General features: G+C 40.3%; 1 protein-coding gene across 1 annotated transcript in view; it reads left to right on the forward strand.

Moving 5' to 3' along the window:
- acsl5 (acyl-CoA synthetase long chain family member 5) overlaps positions 1-34 on the forward strand; it is an 8,139-nt gene extending 8,105 nt beyond the window's left edge. The window contains exon 20 of the mRNA XM_076094092.1: positions 1-34. This exon is cut by the window's left edge and continues 101 nt beyond it. Within this exon, the coding sequence (XP_075950207.1) occupies positions 1-34 (34 nt within the window).
- Positions 35-14,574: the final 14,540 nt, after the last annotated feature.

Genomic DNA, 14,574 nt, shown 5'->3' on the forward strand with positions numbered 1-14,574 from the left:
GCCACAGATCAACACACTGTATGCTAACCTCTAATAAATGGAATGAAATCACACTATCTTTGTTTTTGTTTTTTCAGTCTTTGATTGAAATAATTCACCTCTTGTGCATCAGCCTTTCTAAACACCAACAGTTTAGTTCTGCTGTGTCTTTGCTTTAGTCATCTAAAACAAAGGGATTCTGTTAAACACGTCTTTGTGCAGAACAAATGTTGCAGTGCATTCTGGGGGTTTAGCTGGACAGACTCGTTGGCTGCAGCCCGAATGAATCATCCTGTCTTAGTTGTTGGCTGGACGCTCTCTTCCTCCAGTTGGAGAGTTAATTTATTATAATAAAAATAATTAACTTTATGCATACAGCTCTCTTCAAAACGAAGTTACAAAGTGTTCATGATTGAACCAGGATAAACATTTCAGGGCTATAATGAAGGTTAAAATAACACAAATAAAATGGACGATACACTAGTAATGGTGATGAAACGAGGTAAACAGGAAACGCATGCTTGGGTTTGTGTAGAAAACAAGGCAAACTTACAAACGGGAAATTATAAGACAAAATGTTATTGCAGCTGTTCTGGGTCTCATGTCAAACAGGCTTTTACTTTGAGCTGAACATCTATGGAAACATTATATATTATAAAACTATTTCTGCTTTTTTTGTATACAAAACGGTAACATTTGATTTAAAATGTTAAAAAAAAAAATTTGAGTTTGAAAGATATGAAACTAGTCTGACTGTTTTAAACTCAATACAAATGTGAGTTTGTATTTTGTTGATGGTTCTTATGGCGCTCGAGGATCTGTCTGAGTGTGTGTGGATCAGTTTATTCTGTAATATAAATGTGTAAGTTTTAGTGGTTGCGTTATTTTTAAGAGTTTTGTGGACCCGAGGAACAGCTTCTGCAATCATGTAGCTAACGTGGATCCTAATAAACTAAATGAAACGCTGCCCTCATGTGTTACAACACACACATTACAGGTGCTGATGCTGCAGTATTCAGCTGTGTCACTGTTTGTTGTTGAAAGAGATGAATGGAAACATGGCAACAACTGTTCAATGATGTTTCACATCAGCAGTATTGATTATTTGCAACACTTGGGGGCGGCCGTGGCTCATTGGGTAGAGAGGGTTGTTCGGCGGTTCGATTCCTTGGCTGCTACGGGTACCTGTGCCGAAATGTCCCTGAGCAAGACACTGAACCCCTAACCGCTTCTCAGCAGCCCACTGCTTCCAATAAGCTATAGGGATGGGTTAAATGCAGAGGTTACATTTCATGTATATGTACAATGTATATGACTATAATAATAAAAACATTACTATAAATATGTTGATTGCATATGTGGGTGAAGGAATGACCTCCCAGTTACCTTTTGGAGTAAACCAGTAAGTCAAATTAATTTGTAGCTAAATTTGATAAGAATTGTTTGCTACACAAATATAATGCTATGCAGTTTGGTGGTATCTGACTTATCTAACCATGAAACATAACTACTGTACAGAAATTTCCTGCTTGTGAAAAAAATTTATATTTTTTTCTTAGAAAAGTTTATATTTTGTTAATTTACAAAATCAGGGAAAGTTGTTTATTTCAGAGATAGCGTATAACCTGTTTTTGCTGCTGAATCACTTTGACATCCTGATATATCCTTCAAATATATATCACAGACCTTTCTGTCTGATTCTCCCTGCAATCGCTTTTTTTGCGAAAAAATTGACATTTATTCAGGGAGTGCAGTTAGTGACAGTGTGGGCTCCATGCAGCGGGATGGGCGGGGCTTAACAACGGGTGGTGTAATTGTAACAATTCTCTAAGTCTAATGTAAATGTTTTTAGTAACACCACCACTGTATATCAGCTATATCCGTTTGAAGCTCATGTGATCAACGCTGCCCCCTTGTGTTAACTTCTCTCACGGGTGTCCCAGAGAGTCTCTCCGGGCTGCAGCTGTATTCTGAACCGCTTCACCTGGAGTTTACACCGGGACAAGCCGAGCCTCCCAGCGGCCTCTGCACGGGCTGCTTCCGGGAAACCCTGAAGGGCACGAGCCCACGAGAGAGAGAGAGAGAGAGAGAGGGGAGCTGCACGCGAACGTCACCTCCTCTTATGCGTTTAAATAGTTTTACAATCGGTGGGAGGATTTGGCAGGTCCCTCCTCAACTCCTGTGATCCCAGACTAACTTACCTGTGAAACCGGAGCAGCTTCTTCAACATGGCTTCTTCCGCCACAGGTGACCGCGAGGAACAGGTAAGCGGGTCTTTGACTCGTGCGTGCTGCTGTAAATGACAGTTCTCCATGTTGATGTCAGGATTAATGTCCCGGTTTGGTTTGTTGTCGTTTGTTTAGGTTGTGAAACTCAAACGTTTGTTTCCTCCAAGTTCCTGACTTTAAGTTTTATTTTCCTCTGCGGAGTAAAAACGGAGAAATAGTCAAAAATCTAACAAAGTATTTCATTGTAACTATATGAACAGTAGCACATATGAGCCGTTTACTTTGACGTGCAAATAGTGCCGTCCTCTATCTGTTACGGAAGGCTGCCTGTGTTTTGACTGATCCACTCAATACATCTATACACACACACACACACACACACACTATATTTATGTGAGCGTGTATAGACGATATGTCATTGACCTCGTTATAGCCCCTTAACTACATGTCATGTGTTTATAACTCACCTGCACAATTTTTGAACAGCATTTCATTTTTTTATGATTTAATTTCTGTCTTTTCTTTTCTATGAAATGTTGATACTTGAGTTGCATGATTCATCAATTCTGCATTAAAGTTACATAATTGGAGCCTGACATTCAGAGGTTAAAGATGAGCTTTTTGACACAAATTAATTAATTTATCTGCAACAAGTTTGATGAATTTCTTTTCTTTTTCTCAACAGAAACATTTTTTAATAGACATATTTTATCTGTATGTTTTTACAAGGCTTCCATTGGTTGGTTTCCATTCTTTGCTGTATGGTGTTACAATCAAAAAGCAGACTGAAAGGTGCCTCAGATGTGTGATACCTTGAGCATTGACTGGCATTCAGAGATGATTAGTTGATTAATTGATAAGTCAATGCAGGCAACAATTTAGAAAATGTGATTAATCCTTGGTCATTTTTAATTAAAAAATGCCCAATATTACTGATTCCACCTTCGCAAATGTGGTTTTCTTGGTGTTCGATTATTGTAAATTTGAAAGTCCTAACTATTTTCTGACATTTTATGGACTGATTTTAACATTATTATAAATGATCTCCCATTAAAAATGATTTCATTTAATAAAAATCACCATAAATTGCACTTTAAAACATCTGCATTAAATTATTCATTATTTAGTCTGCACTCTAATTTTCATATTGTACAGACATGAATTTTCAAAACACAGTAAGCGTAGCTTCCACAAAGATTAGTTTAGATTTAAAGTATATGTGATTTGTAATAAAGGGGCTAAAACATGCAGAACTATTGATATGGTGGTTTAATTACTTCATATTTGTGTGATATCGCTTGTAATGAGAGATATGGACGCCTTTTCTTGTCTTTTCTCAGGTCCACTGTATGTCTTACCTTTCCCAGAATTTAAATAATTACCCAAAATATTTGTTAGCTTGCAGTTTTTGCTGTCAGCGTCGGCAGAACCACTTGTGGTTTTGTCTAATCATCGCTCTTAAAACACAACCCTGTCCAGTTAAAGTCATAGTTGGCTGCATCTTCCCGAGAATTGATATCTTGTTTTTTGTACTCTGCATTGCTTCACGGGGAATAAATTAAACCTTGAACCATTGTTGGCCTTCTGCACAGAAACAGGAAGATTGAGAAGATCTGAGAATTCAAAGATATAAAACTTCTTGGCACTTGGAGTTCTGCATCCTGATTTTGCACTGCTTCATTTCCACACTATTTAAAATAAAGCATAAACAATATACTGGTGTTGATACACGACTTACTGGCAGCTAGTTCACAAGGGAATATAACTTGTGCACCGACAGACATAAATTAAGGAGCAACCGCAGAAGATCGTTGCCAATATTCAGATCTGAACATGAATAGTTTGTTTTGTCATCTCTCCAGTGTCAATGTAGTAAATCTAATGTTGATTTAATGTGTTGGGAGAAGACTTCATGAGGGGAATCTTCTTGGAGCTGAGTGGTGAAATGAAACCAGGAAATGCTTGGAAGGGTTCCAACAATGACCTGTTACCAGCATCAAGGAGGGCTTAACGCGCTCTGCTTTCAATTCTTTCTGAGCCTTTTGTTGACTTGTAACATGAGGGGGGCACTTTTTCAGGGAAAATTCAGGTTTCACGTTAATAAAATATATTTAAATACTTACTGCACTGATAAATGTTACGAACTCGTATGTCCCTTCAGACAATAATAGGTGTTTCTTTGAGCCCTACTGTCTGTTGATCTGCGTGTTTTTCAGCCTGTCTGTCTGTGGTTTCTTTCCATCTGTCCATTAATGTTTGACCACAGATTGTAGTGGGAAATGGGAGGTTTCTCAGTGGTGGTAGTAATAAGTGGCTGTTGTCAGGACGCCGTGAGTGTGCAGCAGGTTTATTGTGGCAGAGCAAACACGCGGAGGCTCCACCTATGTCCTGTTTTCAACACAAGGGTTTCACTCCACCTGGAGCCTGGAGGTGATATAAAGAGGCAAAGAGTTTTCCAAAGAGTTTGGAAGGAATAATCAAGGGAACTTTCATTAGTGAATACTGGACATTAGTACGCTTTTAAAAGACATTTTTAGTGAGAATTGCAAGTGACAAATTATTACCCTTTGATTTTAGAGACCCCCCAAATTTTCGCAATTGAGGCTTTCAGAGGGTCTCAAGCGTCATTCAAGTACCCGTGTTTCGCACATTGTTTACAGCCCCATTGACGAGTATTGTCACCACAACAACTAACAACAGTCGCCATTTTCTTTTGCACTCGTCAAGCACTTTAATATCAGTCCTACTCCTGTTCTACTTCTATCGGTGATGTGCATCTCTACTGTACACCAAACTGTGCTCATAGTCAATCCTGTAAAATAACGATGAATAACAACCACGAAAGGTCACGAGAACACAAAAGGTTAGCCTAGTCGGTGTATTAATTCATACAACATGAGCCTTTTCATAGTCCCTCTCATTGTAATGGGGAAAAGTCCGGTTCAGCTGAGTCAGCACGCTGCATGGAGGGCAGTGAGCTTACTGATTCACCCACACGGGCTCTCAGTGAAGAGCATTGTAATGGGATGAGCAAACATGACCTCAGTTGTGGTGAGGTAATGTCAAGTCACAGAGTGGAGTGTTTGTTTGTGGAGAGGATGAAGCTGCTATTTGGTAAACACACGTTGGAAGGTGCGAGTGCAGAATCGCTTATAGATATTTCACATACTGTGGTGGCTTGGAGATATGTTGGGTTAGTAGCATTGGCATGTATTCGTACTGTCTGTTGTCTGTTAGCAAGTGTGTGTGTGTGTGTGTGTGTGTGTGTGTGTGTGTGTGTGCTGGCCTGTGACTAGCTGAGCCAGATACACAGTCGGCCGTGGTGAGACAGACCAGCGCCTGTGATGACTGAATGGCAGCTATTGACAAGATACAAGGAAAGATGCCAGTCACGAAACCGTCAAATTGCTGAAAGATTAGCAGCACAGCTATATATTGAGTGTTTGGACTCATGCACCCTCTCTCCTAGAAATGACTGTTATCCATCATTAAATTGTCTTCCCGTTTACGCTGCCATGACGAGTGTAATCGCTGCTTGGATTATGATCAGAAAGTCTTGTTGGAAGATTCAAAGTGACGGATTTTTGACACCAGAGGCCGAGGTTTTCGCATCCGGAGTCTCGTCTGTGGTTCGGCTTCGGCAGCAAAAGCCCTTTGGTTAAAGTTATGGAAACATCCTTGTTTCGGTTTGATCTTAAAGCCGCTAAATTTGATATTCAGAGCATTAATATAGCAGCAAACAAATATTAGCTATGTGAAGATATAGTGGAGTAACATCTTCCTGAGAATGAAGTCACCACTCGTGCATGTGAGCGCTGGTCGCCATGTTGAGAGCCGTATGGAGGCAATCCCTCAATCATATGCTCTGAATTTGGAATTTAGCACCTTGAATAAGTCGCTGCACGTTCAAGACACTGCACGTCAAACAAGGTTTAATAATTCTATATGAGCGGATGTTATATTGCAAGATCAGATATAACTGAAATCATTTACTGATACTTTCTGTCTCAACAATTTTTGTTAATTTACAAGATAATCTCTTTATGAAATATGTAGTCAGGTCCACAAGACATTTCCCCCAAAAACATATTTGTTTTGTCCATAAACGTAACTTCCTGGAGACGCTTGATTTTAACACCCTCCCGTGCAAAGTGTGACCAGACATCTAAACAAACACTCATCTGATCCGTTGTGTGGAAGAGGAAACTGTGTCTGCAACTGAAATGTGACGTCTGAGAAATCAGATGAACTGCAGCTAACACGTCTTAATAAATAGCAGCTGAAACACATTTACACATTCGTTTTTTATGGTGACAGCAGGAAATATATTGGTTTTATTGTTCTGCAAAGTTACTCGCAAACTTAAACCAAGAAGCTTAAACCAATCCTTTCACTACCCACGTTTGGTTTAAGATAAATAGACGTTTGATGAATAATTTCACATAAATAGCAAACTGTCACCATAACACAAACATTTTAATTCTACAGGCACCAATAAAAATGTGGATTAATTATGAACGTGCTGATAAAAACCAGACTGTAATGATTAACCCAGTTTATTCCATTTGTTGGCTGCACAAAACCCCGACTTTAGCTGTTAAACATTGACAAAATAAGGAATGTTTCAAAGAAATGTTTAAAAAAAGTACACCTCTGCATTAATAACTAACTAATAACATGCTGTAATGGCCTAATGCGAGCCTAAAACAGATATCCCAACCTTGAAGTGTGTGTTGTATCGAAAACCTCTCAACTGTATTTTGAATTTATGATTCCAAAGGTCAGAAAGACAATGAGATGTAGCAACAATAATCATGTTTGTGTAGGCAAAGCTCCAGGTGGGTCAGCTGATATGGTTTGGATATGATGGTGCAATTTAGATGCTAAAAAAGTGCTTTAATTGTGAAGGTTTAAAGGAATATCTTTTATGCATAACAGTATAAAATGATGCTGCAGCAACATCTCAGGAATCCAACGCTGTATTGGAGATATTGTTGAAAGAGCACGGCTCTGGTTTCAGAAGGAGACTTCTTGGTTTACATTAAATCGTACACTAGAGGGAAATGACACTGTGGGTTTGCAGCACCATGACTGACAAAAGAGCGTCTGCACATTGACAGAAGGATGAATGAATGAAAGAGAGCCAGTGTGTGAGCAGTAACGACTGAGAATCATGGGGTCGTAGCGCTGACTGACACCAGGGTGTCTTACAGTATGAGGAGGTGTATTATGTGCTTCTGTTACATCTTTATGAATGGGTCAGCAGGAACACCGAGTCAACGTTCCCATGAATGGGTTCATCCACCTTTTACAGTTTTCTTTAGTTTTATTTTGATGCAAAGAGATGCAGGAACTGTTCATATCTGCTGCATCAGCTGGTCGATACGAGCTGATATTTAGTTCGAAAAGAAAATTGTAGAACTGCAAAATTATATGTTTTTATTGGCATCATTTTTTCAATAACTGACAGACGTTCTCAGTTACAGTTTAATAGTTTTGTTAATGTGATTTTATTTGTGTTTGTTGTTTAAAATGATTTAAATGTCAATGCTATTAACTAGTGTTACTGTCTTTCTATGTATTTTTCACAAAATGTGAGATCCAAAAGAATAGATCCATATTAGACTCTACTCACAATAGATCTATTATGTGTAGTTTGGTGTTAAAAACAGTTTTGAACATCAGTTAATCTGTTCCCAAAGCTGTTGAATAAAGTGACGTTATCCGGCCATAAAGACGGTTCAATCATCCTGTATTTGTCTCGTAGTGGTCTAGATGTTGCAGCTGTGAAAGCGGCTCGCTGGTATAGAAAGTGAGTCCGGATCCAACTTTCCAGCTCTGCTGCTGTCACTGCGGTTGGCGATGAGACCATTTTAGGCGTGGAACCGGGGCCTTTTTGCTGCCATTAGCATTGTGTGAGTGCGCCGGTCCTGAGAGACAAAGACGGATTGTAAATCAAGGGAGGTTGGAAAGTCCATCTCTTTGTGACTGGTGTTTGTGTGTCTGCTCTTTCTCAATAGCCGTGTGTGTGTGTGTGTGTGTGTGTGTGTGTGTGTGTGTGTGTGTGTGTGTGTGTGTGTGTGTGTGTGTGTGTGTGTGTGTGTGTGTGTGTGTGTGTGTGTGTGTGTGTGTGTGTGTGTGTGTGTGTGTGCGTGCGTGCGTGCGTGCGTGCGTGCGTGCGTGCGTGCGTGCGTGCGTGCGTGCGTGCGTGCGTGCGTGCGTGCGTGCGTGCGTGCGTGCGTGCGTGCGTGCGTGCGTGCGTGCGTGCGTGCGTGCGTGCGTGTGTGTGAGTGAGAGAGTGTGAGAGTGATTCATTCTCTTCTTTGTAAATGAGCCTCTTTAACTTTATGAGGGTTAGTTAAACTTTTTCATCTGACACTTAACTTCTGGGGTGTAGCAGAAAAACACTCGTCTGATTGGTCAGTTAAAAAGAATTCAACTCCACTCAGGTGGAAACGTGAGAGAAAAAGGATGAATATGTTTTTCCTTTTTCTTTATTTAATAAAGGATTCCTCCCACATTTGAGTGTTTAATATACATGCACTGCAGATGGAGGTTCATGCCGTCCCTTATAGCTAGTGTTAGGATATGTTGCAGTATTTGTTAGAGCTTTATGTCAAAACCTCATTTTCAACCTGTCTTTCTGTATATTTGATCTGAATCTGGAAAGTAACTTAAGATGTTAAACTTACTATGAGGAACTTTCCTTTTGTGTTGATTCTGGCGCTCCCTGTGGACTAAAGCGGTAGTGTTTCTGAGCACCAGACTCCCTTTAGGAAACCTCTCATTTTACTGCAGCAGGGTTCTGACAGTCTGCCCCGCTCAGTCCTGGTTCTGGTTCTCCCGTGCCTCCCTTCCCTCCAGCGGGTCCAGCAATACGTCCTGGGTCTCCAGCATCGTGGTGTCGGTTTCACCAGAATCCGACCCGGTGGCACCGATGACGAGCTTTAAGAAGAACTGTATAGAAAAAGACCATCTTCTCTCTGATGGTCTACTTATGAAGATCATATAGAGGATCAGCGTTACATTGAGACTGTTTCATAACCACTTAAAAGTTCCTCACAGCAACTTTAACTTAACTATCAAATAAATGTAGTGAAGTAAAAAGTACAGTATTTCCCTCTGAATTGTAGTGTAAATACTCAAGTAAAGTAAAAGTACCTCAAACATGTTCAGGACTTCAGTAAATGTACTGATTGATTGTGACATAATGCTTTCTTTCCAACGCTCTTGATTGGTTCTCCAAACAGAATTATCATGTGGTTGTCATGGCAAAATCACATTTTGTTTGTTTCCATGGGGATACATCTATTGCCACTTGGACTCATTTCCTCCTGGCTGGTCGTCGTCAAGATTTAAATCCAGAGGTATCATTAATATGCAGAGAGCACCATTGATATAGTTTGATTTGGTTACAGTTGGGTTACATATTTGGACATTCGAGTTTGTCTGAATTGTAGCGTGAAGCTGGTGTTTTCTTTGAGAGAAGAGGAGGAGAAGGAGGGAGAGGAGAAGGAGGGAGAGGAGGAGGAGAAGGAGGGAGGGGAGGAGAAGTGGCAAGACGACAGGATCAAATTTGATATAGGAAAGAGAAGTGAAAGAAAAGAAACGCAGATTACAGGAAAGACGGATACTCGAGAGAAAAAGGGAAAAGAATGGAGTTTGTTTCTCTTGGCATCGTTGACGCAACACACTGATCTTATCAGGAGGTTGGATTGACATTCCTAGATGTCAGGAAACCAGAGAAGTTGCTAACAGAAAAACACAAATTGTTGCTCTTCCATCTTGTCTTTTATAAACTATAAATCTGACCTTAAAACTGCCACAGTATTTGCTTTTACTGATGTGCTACCTTGTCTAATTTTATAGCATGCACAACAAGTTCACACCTGTACATTTGGGGTTTAGCATTTTGAGAAACGATTAGACACTGAAGGAGGCCCCGCTGTACGCTGGAAGGGAAAGAACATAAATCTGATCGTGACAAAGTACAGTCATTACAGGAATCTAAAGAACGTCACAGAACGTGATTTACAGGATAACAAGAGAACAAGTTTGGTCGTCTTCCGTCGTATCGCAGCAAGCGGCTCATTAGCTCAGATCAGCATCTATGTCTCTGCAAACCCGCGGCTAGCTTCCTCTCCCAGAAACACTCACGCACAAATCACAGGCTTCAGTGCAGAGCCACACCTCTCTCTCTCTCTCTCTCACACACACACACACACACACACACACACACACACACACACACACACACACATACACGTACAATCAACCCTCCAGAATGAACACAATCAGTAAGTACTGCCGGTCAGTGGCGTGTGTCAGATAGTGGACACCAACTGATACCGAAACGGAGAAAACAAACGCTTTCACATGAATACAATCAACTCAAATGAAGATGTTATCTTGAGATTTGGAAACAGAAAGTTTATCCTCTATCAGAGTTTGCCTTCTACGAGCGGTGATAAAGGAGTGTTTGGCGCCGATAACACCCCCTCAGACAAGCAGACACAAGCCCCGCTGGGTGCCACTAACTGCAGAGTCATGTTGGTCCCGTCAAACACTTTGGATTGAACACAAAAGAAACCTCGTGGTAAATAAGATGATTGATTTATTATAAAGATGGTTGTGAACATGATAAACTAACACGTTTAAAATGTGTTTGTCTTATTGTTGCTTCAGCTCTTTGTGCTCAACCTAAATTAATTAAATTAAATTACGAAACTAAAGACGAGCAGGATCTTCCGTTTGTAACCCAGTTGTGGTCCAGTATGCAGCAATGATGTGGAAACCTGAAGCTTACAGTGCACATACACTGACAATGGACTTTTCTTTGAAGTAAGTAGAGATGTTCTTATTTCATCTTTTCCTTCCCGATACCAATTTGGATACCCGGAAGTAAATAATAAGTGCCAATGCTCCCCATATTCATATATTGCCATGGGTATTGGCCAGTTCCAGCAATCTCTTTCTACTTATTCCTCTTTATTTATTATTTCTATAAGCTTGTTATACTGTGTCAGTTGTGATTTTATTGTTGTATCATTATACCTGGGTTGTTGTATCTTCTATAGTAGGTCTATAATACTGTAATAATATTCCAACTGGAATCTATCCAAAGTGTTCATATGCAATTTTACACTATTTTGTACCATTATTATTACTATATATTATATATTACATAGTATTTTTCTGTCTTACATCATGTCGAGACACAAATTTGCAAAAAAGAAAGGGAATCAGTTAATTTACATCACCTAATATAAATACCTTCACTGTGTGTGTTGTGGTGGAGTGGAGGTGTGTAACGGTGGGTGGCACAATGAACGTGATGCTGAGTTTACGCAGCTAGAAATATGATGTAAAAGAATTAGAGGCAGGTCCAAAATTCTGCGTCTCAGTTTGAACCTTTTTTATAGCCAAGCTCATAGCTTTTGTGTGTTTTGACAAAAAGCTGATTATTATCAAACTGCTGTTTATAAAGTAATTTCTTATCATTTTTTTATATTTTCAGAATAAATCCCAAGTCCCTGGTGAATTAACCGTGTGTCTCCTCGCCATACGAGTTAAGGCCACTTACTTACTCACATCTGCCTGCACACACACACACACACACACACACACACACACACACACACACACACATACACACACACACCCTTCGTCTGTGAAATGCTTCCGTGGTCAAAGTTCACACCCTCTCTGACAAAAACCAACCAAGCACACGAGAACTTTACTTCCTCGTCCGCCGCCAACTCTCACGTGACGGCCGCCGCCGTGATGAGGAATGTAACATGCAACTCTCACAGTATAAACATGCAGCTAAATATAGACCTTCGTCTTCACCGTCCCTCTGATCCTCTCCACCTGCCTCCTCCCTCACTCTGAACCATGACCGAAAGAAAACGGTTATCTCTTTCTATCCCATGTCTGAAAAATTTCCATTATCATTTAAATTCTTTATATCTCACTTCTGAGCTGATTGTTTTGGGCCCATTATCAACCTGCTGGCGCTCACCAAACCCTATCTTCTCTTTGCTCCGGTATACGGTTATGGAGTTATGTTATAAAGCCACTCCCTCTTCCAGTAGGCCTTTAATGGCTGACTGAAAGAGCATATTAGCTATAAAAGTATTGTGTTACCTCTGGGTGCATGGGAGTAACCGGTTTGGAGGCATATAATTGTCTGTGTGTGTGTGCGTGTGCGTGTGCGTGTGTGTGTGTGTGTGTGCGTGTGTGTGTGTGCGCGTGTGCGTGTGTGTGTGTGCGCGTGCGTGTGCGTGAAGCTGTCTTATTGAATTCAGGCTGAGAGATGAAGAGAGGCATCAGAGCTACAGGGCTAGAAAAATAGAAAGGGGAGAGAGGTGGATGTAACCAGAAGACACAGTAGAAAACCAAATTCATATCTTTTTTATGATATCCTGTTATTTCTATGCTGTATAAATAATAATACATCATAATGTATAAAACTAAATCATGCACCTTTTAAAGACGCATACTTCTTGGTTCAGGTTTTAATTCTTGGTAAAGCAGGATTTTGGAGAAACCAATGAAATATTAGGTAGAGAAAGGCTGTTTGATTTGACAGGAGGAGCAGAAGGGCAGGGTTGATTAAATAATGTGCGATGGCTTTGTTGGTTTGATTATATGCTTTCAGCTTCCAGTGCAGCATGAGGTCATTGTTAAAAGAAAGGGACAACTTTCCAGTAAATTCAAAGTGTTCAGCTGAGCCACAATATAACTACAGGAAGATCAATTGAGCTTTGGTGGAAACAACTTCCAGGTCTGTCACCTGATGTCAAGGGGCCCGAAAATACTATTTCCCATAGACTTAGATTGGGAAAGAGACATCTGTAAATCAGCAGATTTACAGAACAAAATGGTAAATTACATGCATTTCTTGTTTACTAACTACAAAACAGTATATCATGACAATTAGTAGTTAGTATGTACTGTGTACGTACTATTAATATGAATTTTGGTCAGAACATCCACTTTATTGTGCCTTTTTAAAAGTTATCTTTGGATGTTACTGATGGCTGTTGTTGTCGTAGCGAGCCTTGGCCACCAGATGTCAGGAAGTGTCACAGTAGAACTTGAAAATCCTGACCCTCTCTATTAACAGTGACACTAAGAATACACAAAGCAGAGATTAACATATGACATAGAACACAATATTCTGCATTTTTATGGGGATATATTTGCATAGAAACCTTATTATACTGTAGCTTATTTCAGCTTGGTGTGTGCAAAACAGAACAAGACAGATGGGGAGTGTGTGTGTCTGTGTGCATGGCTTTACAGTAAATGTTTGTGTGTGTGTGTGTGTGTGTGTGCGTGTGCCTTCCTCTATAGGATAACAATAATGGATCACCCTGAATACAGCCCTTGAGTCCCTCTGCTTCTCAATGGATGATACAGTTATAATTGTACTGGGCAAACTGGCTCACACTGGCATAATCCACTCACAACACACACACACACACATACACACACACACACACACACACACACACACACACACACACACACACACACACACACACACACAAAGAGCAATAATCCACATTGATGTGCCACCAGGGGTTTTCCTCTGCTTGTTCATTATTAATAAGGATGAGGCAGAGGAGGGAGGTACAGGAATCCATCCCTTCTTCTTTCTCTTTCTTTCTCTTAACTAATAACCTCCTATTCCTGTGAAACTCTGCCGTCCTTCCTCAGAAAGAGCTAAAATAAAGAGTTCTGTGACTGACACATAACGAGAGTGCATGCAGTGATTCATCAGGAACAGTTTGGTCAACTCGTCCCTCTTTTACGCCTGACTGTCTCTCTGTGATCTGATCAGAGTCTGAAGGCTCAGACACAAATAATTAACTGTGATTTATATTGTGATTACCTCAACCTAACCTTCATTGCAACTAAATGCCCAACCCTTACCGTGACCCAGTGGTGGAATGTGACTGAGTACATTTGCTCAAGTGCTGTACTTAAAGGGATGGTTCACATTTTTTAAGTGGGATTGTATGAGGTAGTTTTCCACAGTCTTACTGCAGTAGATGGTGATCGGCACGCCCCCAGTTTGGAGAAACAGACAGCAATGTACTGCTGTGGGCGAGCAGCAAAACACATTTTATTCACGCAAAAAATCAATATCAGTTTAAGTGTACGCTGTATTTAGAATATTTTCACAGCTTTACTTTACCGTCACACATCTCTGAAGTCGTTATCTTTGCTCTCTTCAAAACCACGACACTCCATTGACAATAACAGTAATTTTACCTCTTAGAACACGGAAGTCGCTGGTCCCTGCCTCGATTGGTTAGTTTGTTTGTGTTGTTGTGTGACTTTGGTGTTTTAAAGAGTT

This window comes from Anarhichas minor, unplaced genomic scaffold (genome assembly GCF_050575085.1).
Source record: "Anarhichas minor isolate MPS153535 unplaced genomic scaffold, ASM5057508v1 ptg000017l, whole genome shotgun sequence".
Lineage (NCBI taxonomy): Eukaryota > Metazoa > Chordata > Actinopteri > Perciformes > Anarhichadidae > Anarhichas > Anarhichas minor.